General features: G+C 37.6%; 1 protein-coding gene across 2 annotated transcripts in view; it reads right to left on the bottom strand.

Annotated features, from left to right (window-relative positions):
* The window catches only part of PARP8 (poly(ADP-ribose) polymerase family member 8), a 214324-nt gene that overhangs the window by 38250 nt on the left and 162958 nt on the right, over positions 1-13116 (bottom strand). For both annotated transcript variants that reach the window (XM_004456185.4, XM_058308825.2), the window contains exons 14-15: positions 12265-12315; positions 11630-11725 (exon numbers count right to left, since the gene is read on the bottom strand). In XM_004456185.4, coding sequence (XP_004456242.1) covers positions 11630-11725; positions 12265-12315 — 147 coding nt within the window. The remainder of the gene's footprint in view (positions 1-11629; positions 11726-12264; positions 12316-13116) is intronic.

Genomic DNA, 13116 nt, shown 5'->3' with positions numbered 1-13116 from the left:
ATTAAAATTAAAGTAAAAAATTGTGCTGTAATTATAAGATACATAGAAAATATGAGCATACCCAGCATAGATGAAACATCTGTTTAACAGACTGAGGAAGTAGTTCTTTTTGTTTACCCCTCTACTTTTAAATATGAGAAGTTACTTTGATTTTCACTCTTTTATTACTTATCGTACCATTCAACAAGTCTGCCCTTAGCTATTAATCTGAATCCCACTAATATAAAACCATCTGATAACTAACTACACATTTTAATTTAGAAAATGGTGTTTTCTCTCTTGCTCACAAAAGTATTTCCATTTCTAGAAAAAAGGCAGCAAACTTCATGGATGCAGAATGATGGAAGAAATTTAAAACACAATTTGGAAAACTGCATGGAGAATACTCCTGGCAACTGTGATACTTCTATCACTTACCATAGGAATCAATTGACAGCAATTAAACCACAGAGTTTAATCCCCAGCAATGTATGTAGTATATTTCCAGGACAAGATTGCAGTTAGTTCAAGGGCAAGAGTGAAGAGTAGTATCATGGGAGAGAATCCAGGCCTTGGTGCCATTCTTCCAGACTTTGACCCCATCTCCATCACTTAGTAGCAGCGTGATTTTGAGCAAATTACTGTTTTCCTCATTTGTAAAGTGAAGATAATAATAACTACCTCACAGGGTTGTTGTGAAGATTAAGAGTGATAATCCATGTAAAGCAACTAGATCATGTTCTGGTCACATAAACAGCACTCAGAGAGCACCTGCTATCGATAACATTGCCATTATCTTCAGCTTTGGAAATAGCAATGTCATGTTAAGTATTTTAAAAATAAAAGATAAATATTGACAAAATAAAACTATACCTCCCAAATGGGATACACTGAGATAACCAAAGGCATCCCCCATTCTTCACTACACATTTCCATGTATTAAGTGGAAAAAACAGAATTGAAAAAATAATGGGAGCTGGTATGCTCAGTGGTTGAGTGCTGGCTTCCCACCACATACAAGGTCCCAGGTTCGATCTCTGGCCCTGGTACCTAAAAAAAAAAAAAAAAAAAAATACACACACACATATATTTTTAATTAATTAATGTTGATTTACTTAATTTGGGTGTTAGAATACTAATATATCTCTTTGAAAGAAAAGTTGACTGGCCAAAAAAATGACATATGTATTGCAAGAATAAAATTCTACTTTCATCTGTGTTACTTTAAACAAATTGAAAGAACAAATATCCTAAAACCTGACAGATGATGATGATTATAAAATGATTACTACACATATTCTTAAAGTATGTACCTTTAAATACAAAAAAACTTCTAATAAAATGATCACTTTGTAGATGTTTTCCATTTCAAAATTCTATCAGTGACACAAAGCTCAATTTCATCTTGTCCTTTCCTACAATTTGAAGTTTTTCAAAACACTAATGATTTCACAAAAACAAAAAGGAATTTTTAAATTCTTTTTTGGGGTTCTTATAGGAAATGAAATGAAGCTGTAGAATTAAAAGGTCTATGTTATACAGTATCTACAACACTACTTAGGCTGCTTCAGAATATCTGCATGGGAACAACACAATAGGAATCAGGGGAAAAAACTGTACTGCACTGAATATATCCCTCAATTTGAATGAAAACACTACTCTTTCAGTAGAAACACTTTGTAAATCCTCTGTACCATGTTTCTCTGAGGTGTGATTTTGTTAATATTTAGAAATCTAAAAAAAAAAAACCTAGTTAACAGATCTAAGATAATACATTCCACAGAAAAATGCAAGCATTCTTACTGGAAAGGTTTTTAGAATAAGAAATCCTGTGAATGCTCGTAAGTAGAAAGCACTAGAGATATATGATTTCAATTTTCTTTTTATTTTATTTTATAAGAATTCAAAGACAAAACAATGGTATCACTAAGCCTGAGAATACGACTAATTAAAGTCTTTTATAAACATGTATAATATGTTCAATAAATCTGGCAAACACAGATGCATAGATTTGTCTTTTATCTTTTAATTTTGTTCTAAACTATTACCTAAAAATTTTATGGTTTATCTTTTCACACATGTATTTCTAAGGGTAAGACCAATTTTTCTTAATCTAGTACACTGTCTTATACTAATTAAGCCTTCAATAAGCGTTTACGATGCAAAATTTTGAAGTCAGCCAGAATTAAGTTAGAAGTCCAGCTCCTATCCATACTAACTGGTATTGCTTGACCTCTATGATTCTGAATCTTTTCATTTGCACCCTGGGAGCATAAATATATAAACTATGAGGGTTTTGTGAAAATCAAATAAGCAAAATGCAAAATATATTATACAGGGTCTGGCATATAGCACTCAATCATTTCCTTTCTCCTTTTTTTTTTTTTTTTTTTAGTTTTTTTAAATTGAAGTATATGATTCATACATGAACACACATAAACAATAAGTGTATAGTAAAGATGCGAACTTACAAAATAAACATACATAACAGCACACAGGGGTCTCATACATCACCCCTCCACCAACTCTCTGCATTGGTGTGAAATATCTGTTACAAACTATGCAAGAGCATTGTCAAAATATTACTACCAACTATAGTCCTTATCTTACATTTGGTGTATTTTCCCCCCGACCCATACTATTTTTTTAAATGTATTTTTGTTACAGATATTGTGAACTTGCAAAACAATCATACAGATGTGTAGATTTCCCATACAATTCCACACCCTGGTGGAACATTTGCTACAGATTATGAGATAATATCATCAGACTACTACCACCAATCATGGTCCATAGCATACATTTGGCACACTTTTTCCATACACCTCCATTATCAACACAGTACAACTTGCATTGATGAAAGAATATTATTGTATTGCTGTTAACCATTGTCTATAGGTCACACCAATTGTAGTTTTCCCATGTTTCTCCATATTCCCATCACTCTGCATTAGTGATGTACATCTTCTCTAGTGCACAGGAGGACTCTCTTGCATTTGTACTCTTAACCGCAATTTTCGACCGCCTTTGGGTTTACTGTATTATTCAGTCCCTAGATTATTCTTTAGCTTACTTTCTATTGACCTTTACTTCCCCAGGCTACATTTTTCAGTCACAATCCCATTTATAAACCAGTTGTTACTCACTATAATGTGTTACTATCAACTCTATCCATCTCCACACTTTTACAGTCAAGTTAATTAAAACTTCTATGTACATAAAAGCATCCATAGTTCTTCTCACCCCTCCTCTTATTTCCTTATAACTTATACTCTAGGTTTTAATTCCATGTGTTTATTATTTGTATTTAGCTCATATTAATGAGACCATGCAGTATGTGTCCTTTTGCATCTGGCTTACTTCGCTTAGTATAATGTCTTCAAGACTCATCCATGTTACCATGTATGTCCCAATTTCATTTCTTCTTACTGCAGCATAGTATTCCATTATACATATATACCACATTTTGTTAATCCATTCATTGATGGATGGACATTTGGGTTGTTTCCATCTTTTGGAAGTTGTGAACCAGGCCACTATGAACACTGGTGTGCAGATGTATGTTCGTGTCGTAGTTTTTAGTTCTTCTGGATATATTCCTAGTAGAGGAATTGCTGGATGGTATGGCAGTTCTATATTTAGTTTCCTGATGAACCACCAAACTGTCTTCCACAGAGGCTGCACCATTTTACACTCCCACCAACAGTGAAGGAGTGTTTCTATTTCTCCACATCCTCTCCAGCATTTACTGTTCTGTTTTTTAAATAATGGCCATTCTATGTGGTGTTATATGATATCTCATTGTTGTTTTAATTTGCATTTCCCTAATAGCTAGTGATATGGAACATTTTTTCATGTGCTTTTTGGCTATTTGTATTTCCTCTTTGGAGAAATGTCTATTTAGGTCTTTTGCCCATTTTTTAATTGGATTGCTTGCTCTTTTATTGTTGAGTTGTATGATCTCTTTATATAGAATGGAAATCAAACCCTTATCGGATAAGTGGTTTCCAAATATTTTCTCCCATCAAGTGGGCTGCCTTTTCATCTTGATGAAGTCCTTTGAATCACAGAAATGTTTAAGTTTGAGGAGGTTCCATTTATCCATGTTTTCTTTTGTTGTTCTTGCTTTTGGTGTAAGGTTTAAGAATCGACCACCTACCACCAGGTCTTGAAGATGTTTCCCTACATTTTCTTCTAGGAGCTTTACTGTACTTCCTTTTATATTTAGGTCTTTGATCCATTTTGAGTTAATTTTTGTATAAGGTGTGAGGTAGGGGTCTTCTTTCTTTTGGCTATGGATATCTAGTTCTCCCAACACCATTTGTTGAATAAACTGTTCTGCCCCAACTGGGAGGGCTTGACAGGTTTGTCAAAAATTGCTTGGCTATAGATGTGAGGGTCTGTTTCCAAATCTTCAATTCAGTTCCACTGGTCTATGTGTCTATCTTTATGCCAATACCATGCTATTTTTACCACTGTAGCTAGGTAATATGATTTAAACTCTGGAAGTGGGAGTTCTCCAACTTCACTATTCCTTTTTAAGATGTTTCTGGCTATTCGGGTCCTCTGACCCTTCCAGATAAATTTGATAATTGCATTTTCCATTTGCTTAAAAAATGCTGGTGGATTTTTTATTGGGATTGTATTGAATCTGTATGTCAATTTGGGTAGAACTAACATCTTAATGATAGTTAGTCTTCCAATCCATGAGCATGGAATGTTCTTCCAATTATTTAGATCTTTTTTTATTTCTTTTAGCACTGCATTATAGTTTTCTGAATACAAGTGGTTTGCATCCTTGGTTAAATTTATTCCTACATATTTATTCTTTTAGTTGCTATTGTAAATGGAATTTTTTTCCTGACTTCCTCCTCAGATTGTGCATTATTAGTATATAGAAACACCACTGATTTTTGCGTATTGATCTTGTATCCTGATACACTACTGAAATCATTTATTAGCTCTAGAGCTTTGTTGTAGATTTTTCAGGATTTTCTAGATACACAATCATATCATCTGCAAATACTGAAAGTTTTAATTTTCCCTTCAATTCCTTTTTTTTGTAGTATTTTTATCAAGAAAGGATGCTGTATTTTGTCAAATGCCTTTTCTGAATCAATTGATAAGATCATGTGGTTTTTCTTCTTTGATTTATTAATGTGGTATATTATGCTGATTGATTTTCTTGTGTTCAACCAGCCTTGCATGCTTGGTATAAAACCCAACTGATCATGATGGATAATTCTTTTAATGTGTTCTTGGATTTGATTAGCAAGTATTTTATTGAGGATTTTTGCATCTGTATTCATTAGAGAAATGGATCTGTAATTTTGGGGCAAGGATAATCTCTTTATCTGGCTTTGGTATTCGGGCGACATTGGCTTCACAGACTGTGTTTGGTAGCATTCCTTCTTGTTCAATATTTTGGAAGAGCTTGAGTAAGATTGGTATTAAATCTTCTTTGAATGCTTGGTAGAACTCACCTGTGAAACCGTCTGGTCCTGGGCTTTTCATTTTGGGGAGCTGTTTGATGATTGTTTCAATTTTTTTCCTTGTGATTGGCTTATGGAGGTCTTCTATTTCTTCTACTGTCATTGTAGGTTGTTTGTACATTCCTAGGAATTTTTCCAATTGATCTACATTGTCTAGTTTTTTAGCATAAAGATGTTCATAGTACCCTCTTATGATCTCCCTTATTTCTGTGGGGTCAGTAGCAAGGTTTTCATTTTTTATTTCATTTATTTGCATCTTCTCTCTTTTTTCCTTAGTCAGTCTAGCTAAGGGTTTATTAATTTTGCTAGTCTTCTCGAAGAACCAACCTTTTGTTAATTTTCTCTATTGTTTTTTTGTTCTCAATTTCATTTATTTCTGCTCTGATCTTTGTTATTTCATTCCTTCTATTTGCTTTAGGATTAGTTTGCTGTTCTTTTTCTAGTTCCTCCAGCTGTGTAGTTAGGTCATTGATTTTAGCTCTTTCTTCTTTTTTAATGTAAGCATTGAGGGCTATAAAATTTCCCCTCAGTATTGTCTTTGCAGCATCCCATAGGTTCTGATAAGTAGAATTCTCATTGTCATTTGTCTCGAGATACTTATTGATTTCTCTTGAAATTTCTTCTTTGACCCACTGATTATTTAAGAGTGTGTTGTTTAATCTCCATGTATATGTGAATTTTCCCTTTATTTGCCACTTGTTGATTTCCGGCTTTACTCCATTATGATCAGAGAAAGTGTTTTGTATAATTTCAATTTGTTGAATTTATTGAGATCTGCTTTGTGTCCTAACATATGGTCTACCCTGGAGAAAGATTCATGAGCACTTGAAAAGAATGTATATCCTGCTGTTTTGGGGTGCAATGTTTTGTATATGTCTATTAGGTTAAGTCCATTTATCATATTATTTAAGGTCTCTGTTTCTTTATTGATCTTCTGCCTAGATGTTCAATCCAATGCTGAGAGTGGTATATTGAAGTCTTCAACTATTATTATTATTATTGTGGAGATGTCTATTTCTCCCTTCAGTTTTGCCAGTGTTTGCCTCACGTGCCTTGGGGCATCCTGGTTAGGTGCATATATATTTATGATTGTTATTTCTTCCTGGTGAATCATTCCTTTTATTAATATGTAAAGTCCTTCCTTGTTTGTAATAAGTTTGCCTTTAAAGTCTGTGTCATCTGATATAAGTATAGCTACCCCAGCTTTTTTTTAGTTATTGCATGTGTGGAATATCATTTTCCAACCTTTTACTTTCAATTTATTGGTATCCTTGGGTCTAAGGTGAGTCTCTTGCAGATAACATATAGATGGCCTATATTTTCTTATCCATTCTGCCAGTCTGTGTCTTTTGATTGAGGAGTTTAATCCATTAACATTCAATGTTATTACTGTAAAGGCAGTTCTTATTTCATCCATTTTGATCTTTGCATTTTGTCTGTCATTTTATATTTGACTCTTTCAGTTACTGTGACTGATATAGCTGCCATTTCTGGACTCTCTTCCAGGCCTCTCTGTCCAGTCTTTTCTTTTCAGGCTGTAACACTCCCTTTAGTATTTCTTGCAAAGCTGGTCTTTTTGTTATAAACTCTCTCAGTTTCTGTTTATCTGTAAATATTCTAACCTCACCCTCATTTTTAAAAGATAATCTTGCTGGGTATAAAATCCTTGGCTGGCAGTTTTTCTCCTGCAGTATCTTAAATATATCATACCACTGCCTTCTTGCCTCCATGGTTTCTGATGAGAAATCGGCACTTAATCTTATTGGGTATCCCTTATATGTTATGCATTGCTTTTCTCTTGCTGCTCTCAGAATTCTCTCTCTGTCTCTGACATTTGTCATTCTGATTAGTAATATGTCTCAGAGTTGGTCTATTTGGGTTTATTTGGATGGGAGTACGTTGTGCTTCTTGGACATGGATATCTATGTCCTTCAATAGGGTTGGGAAAATTTCCACCCTTATTTCTTCAAATATTCTTTCTGCCCTTTTTCCCTTCTCTTCTCCTTCTGGGACACCCATGACATGTATGTTTGCACATCTCTTGCTGTCATTTAGTTCCCCAAGACCCTGTTCAATTTTTTCCATTCTTTTCATCTGTTCTTTCATCTGTTCACTTTCAGAGGCCATGTCTTCGAGCTTGCCAATCCTTTCTTCTGCTTCCTCAAATTTGCTGTTATATGCCTCCAGTGTATTTTTAGTTTCATTTATTGCACCTTTCATTCCCATAAGGTGGGCTATTTTTCTATGAATGCTTTTAAATTCTTCTTTGTGCTCATCCAATATCTTCTCAATATCCTTAATCTCTTTAGCCATCTCATTGAATTTATTAAGGAGATTTGTTTGAAAATCTAAGATTAGTTGTCTCAACTCCTTTATGTCATCTGCAGGCTTATCTTGTTCCTTTATTTGGGCCATCTCTTCCTATTTCTTGGTATGGATTGTAATATTTTGTTGGTGTTTCCGCATCTGGTTTGCTGGATGTATTTATTCTGGGTGTAGCTTCTCCCTTTAGTTTAGGGATTTTTTATCTTTTCTCCCTTATTGATTGTGTAGCAGAAATCAAGGATTTACTTGGTGCTGTAAGCAATTGAGAGGTTGAAGAAGCTGCCCACATTGCCCCAGGAATTGATGAAGTTTCTCCCACCTTTCTCCTCTGTTAGGGGTAGGAACAGAGCTGTAGCCATGTATGATCCCAGTTGGGCACAAGACTGTCTGTAGTCACCTGGAGACACTGGTCAAGCTTCATACCCCTTCCTACCCTACCTTAGGCAGGGATGGAGCTACAGTTTTGGTCAGCAATCTATGCTGTGTGAGTCCAAAATGACCCCAGTTCCTCAGGTAAACTAATGTATCACCAGACCCTCTCCCTACAGGGAGTGGGAATGGACCCTCTGGAATGCCCAACAATCTAATCTCTGTGGGCCAAATATGCCTTCAGTTGCCCTGAGAGGCTGAGGGAGTACTGTCCCTTCTGCCCTTTAGGGGGTGGGAACAGAACCACAAATGCTCAACAGTTCAGTTCTGTAGGCTGAAAGTACCCATTGTTGCTCAGAGAGGCTGAAGAAGCACCAGCTCCCTCCTATCCTATTGGGTGATAGGGGTGGTTCTTTGGTTGCTCAGCATTTCAGTCCCTTTAGGCCAAAAATACCTGCCATTGCCTGGAGAGATTGAGGAAACAACAGCCCCCTTCTATCCTCTTAAGGTATGGGGTTGGATCCATCCACAGGCTTCTGACAGTTGAGTACCTGTTGGCTAAACGTACCCACCATTATCCAGAGAGGCTGTGGAGACACCAAAACCCTCCTATCCTATTAGGGGTGGGGGTGGATTCATAGGCATCCAATAGTCCAGTCCATGCAGGCTGAAGGTCTGCTGTTGCCCAAAAAGGCTGTGGAAAGATCAGCCCCCTTCTTTCCTATTGGGGGGTGATGGTGCGTCTACAAGTACTCACCAGACCAGGCTATGTGGGTCAAAAGCATCTGCAGTTACCCAAAGAGGCTGGGCAAACACAGTCCATCTCTTGTCCTATTGGGGATGGAGATGCAGCCACAGGTGCCCAACAGTCGGACTTGTGCAGACCAAAACTGTTGCCCTGAGAGGCTGAGGAAACATCAGCCCCCTCCTAACCTGTGGGGGGATAGAGGTGGAGATGGGCTCAAAGGCACTTAACAAACCTGAGTTTGTGTTGAAAACTCCTGCCATTGCCCAGAGAGGCTGAGGATACCCAGCTCCTCTCCTGTTCTCTTGGGGTGTGGAGATACAGCCCCAGGTGTCTGACTATTCAGCTTGTGCCAGTGGAGAGCACTTGCACATCCCTGGAGAACCTGCTGCAGGTCCCGCCAGCCATATCTCTGCTGGAGGTGGGGTTGGAGCCTACGCTAGGCTGCAGTCTGATCTTGGTGGAAAGAAGCCCATCCCTGACTTCACTGGATTTTAGTCAGCCAGGCTCCCCCTCAAGTCGGGGGTGGAGTCAAGATGGCGGCTGCCAGACTTTCCCGCTTGGACACGCTCAGACCCTAGCTGGCTCTAGGATTATACTTTAGCCAGCTGAGTCCACTAATCAGTAGCTGAGGTCAGTGGACATTTGTCTCTTCCTCCACCGTTTATGGGAAATGGAGCTTTTAACTGCAGCCATGGAACAGCTCCTGAGGCAGCTTGCACCCCTAGAGTAGGATGGGCACCAGCCTTTGTGGTGTGGCTTGCAGCTTCCCAGAGAGGTGGTACAGGTCCCCACTGGGGGTTTAGGCTAGACCTGCAATTCAACCTCGGTGGAAAGAAGCCAGTCCTTACAAGCACTGATTTTCAGTCAGCGCCGCTTCCCCTCATGCCTGGGGTGGAGTCAGAATGGCGGCCACCAGCTTCCCTCTGACCTGCACAGGCTCAAAGTTTAGTTGTTCCTAGGATTCTACTTCAGCCCGCCGGATCCACTAGTCAGTAGCTGAAGTCGGTGCCACATTGTGTTTTCCTCCTGTGTTTATTGGGGGAGATAGAACTTCAACCACAGAATAGCTCCCGAGGAGGCTTGCAGGACACTGGCACCAACCTCTGCAGCGTGGAGGGCTCTACTCACGATTCCTCTGTGCAGATGGACAGTCTCCTCCTTCCACACTGTTAAGGATGTTGCAGGATACTCCTCTGGTCTCCTGGGTCCTCCAAAAGGTACTTTAGGTAGCTCTGAGTGACCACCATCTGCCCTGTTTCAGGAGCTGACTCCAGGAGCTCCTTCCTCTGATGCCATCTTGGCTCCACCCCCTCCTTTCTCCTATTAACTATAATAGATATAAGCTCCATTCTTATCTTCTTATCTTCTTATATTTTATTGTTTTTCAGATTCTAACACAGGATTTAAACTAGCATATAGATAGGATAAATGCACCACTTTTTTTTTTTTTTTTACAACTTTGAATTAGAGAGCTTTGTCAGTAAAAATGATGAAGTGAAGAATCCAGAAATTCCACAAGAAAAAGCTGGCAACAACATTTTGGAACTCTAGAAATTCCACAGGCTTACAGCAACCCAAGCAGCGTTACCTTGTTCAAGAAAAATGGCTGAATCTTGGTACAAACTGTGGGATTTGTAGCATTTTATCTTACCCTAGTCCCAGCCTTGATTCACAAGCTCACCAATGGCTTGGATACTAACAACGCAGTGTAGTGGCAACAGAATAGACTTCTTTCACAAAGAATTTACCTTCTTGTGACTCCCTTAAGGACAGGTTCAAAAATGCGTGTCTTTATTTTACCTGAGTCACAACTCACCCAGTGAGTGGCACATTCAATAATGGAATATTTTTCAACCAAAAAAAGGAATAAAAGTACTGACATATGCTACATCAAAGAAACCTGAAAACATTATGCTAAGTGAAAAAAGTCAGACACAAGAGGCCACAGAGTATGATTCCATGCATATGAAATGTCCAGAACAGGCAAACCCAGAGGCAAAAAATAGATAAGTGGTTACTAGGGGATGGGGCAGGGAGAAATTGTGGGTGACTGCTGATAAGTACGAGTTTTCTTTTTGGGTGATGGAAATTCTCTAGAATTATTAGATAGTGGTAATGGTTTCACATTATGAGTACTTTAAAACCACAGAATTGTACACTTTAAAATGGAGAATTTAATGCCATATGGATTTTATTTCAATTTTAAAAACTACAAAAAATAAGTTTAAAATTAGGTATTTCTCTCCAAAATGCATGTATGCACATTGATTATTATTTCCATACTAGCCAGATAATGTCCAAATACGTAAATGAGTTGGGTATTTTAGAGAATCTTTATTCTTATTCTCCATATGTTATTATGTACCTCTCCTAACTGGAAGAGGGGCCTAGTCTCTCTATATTAGTCATTTTAAATTGTGGGGTTTTGAAGAAACATTGTTTACAATGTTACAGATAAACATGTATTATATCTATATAGATATAGAAAAATAGATACATGTAATAAGTATAATAAGAAACATTTTTCTAGTACCAAAGTACTTATTCTTTCACAGACTCAGATTACCAATTCTTTTATGTCAAAATTATACCACTTAGTGCATTAAGTAATTTCCTCAATAAAAAGTACTTATTTTAAACTGAAATATAAAATATTTCTCAACCATTATCACTTGTATTTTTAATCAACCCTGACATTCTGCCAATGAGAACTTACCCGAAGCATGGGGCCATTTTGAAACACATGTGGCTCATCACAAACCACACAGTATTCATTCAATACAGGGATCCGCTGTTCAGCAAACTCAATTGTCTGAAGGCAATAATAAAGAGAATCAATTATGTGGTGTTCAAAAACGAGTTGAAAACACACTAAGGGGAAGCAGATGTGGCTCGACTGATAGAGTATCCACCTACCATATAAGAGGTCCAGGGTTTGGTACCCAGGGCCTCCTGACCCGTGTGGTGAGCTGGCCCACACGCAGTACTGCAGCACGCAAGGAGTGCCATGCCATGCAGGGGCATCCCCCATGTAGGGGAGCCCCACGTGCAAGGAGTACACCCCACAAGGAGACACCCTGAGTGAAAAAAGCATAGCCTGCCCAGGAGTGGCATCACACACACACAGAGCCTATGTAGCAAGATGATGCAACAAAAAAGAGACACAGATTCCTGGTGCCACTGACAAGAATGCAAGTGGACACAGAAGAACACACAGTGAATGGACACAGAGAGCAGACAATGGCGGGGGGCGGGGAGAAGGGGGAAGAGAAATAAATAATAAAAAAACAGTAATAAAAAATACAATAAGGGCTAAAATGGTACTACAATGGATGGAGTCTTAAATCATACCTGTACTAGAAAGCCACGGTCTCGTACTGGAATGCATTTTGCACCATTTGGCTATAAAAAAGCAAAGAAAAGAATAGTTTTTTTTTTAATTGGAAAAATATATCAATTACAGTCTTTCAGTTTTTATAAAAGTCAATAAAGATGTGATTATAAAGCAAGATTTCAAAATTTCTTTATTCTTTCTATTATAATTCCCTTTTTGCCACTGCTATAGCACTCTTTACCTAAACTAAATGAATAGCCATCTTAATTTCTGATCTTCTAGTAAAAATGATTGGCAACTTTACATGATTACAACAAACACATTCTCTCTTTTCCTCAATATCAAATGTTCTGGTCTCCTCATTTATAGCAGTTCAATCTTATTTTACAGTCAGATACAATTCTATCTCCCAGGCAATATTAGATAGCTGCTGAAAGTAGTACAATACTTAAAACTCTCTAATAGTCCTATCCATGCTAGGAGGAAATACATTTTCTTTTGCAGAATATCTGAAATTGGGTGAAGCTATCAAGGAAAACTTTCCACTATGGAATTCTTCAACATTATTTTTTTCTACATCCTTAAATTTTCTTAAAATAAATAAAAATTTACAATTAATTTATAATTTAATTTTAGAAATAAATATGTAAAAGGTTAACACAACTTTCTGAAATCAGGATCTTCTCATTTTTTTCAATTTCATTTATTTGCTGGTGGTGTCAATATGAATGATAAATACTCCCCATCCCCCACAATATACACCTATTTAGTAAAAGCAGGGAAGCGGACTTGGCCCAGTGGTTACGGCATCCGTCTACCACATGGGAGGTCCAAGGTTCAAACCCCGGGCCTCCTTGACCCACGTGCAG

The sequence above is a fragment of the Dasypus novemcinctus genome, chromosome 2 (assembly GCF_030445035.2).
Source record: "Dasypus novemcinctus isolate mDasNov1 chromosome 2, mDasNov1.1.hap2, whole genome shotgun sequence".
Taxonomy (NCBI): Eukaryota; Metazoa; Chordata; class Mammalia; order Cingulata; family Dasypodidae; genus Dasypus; species Dasypus novemcinctus.
This window is presented reverse-complemented; position numbering and strand designations above follow the sequence as displayed.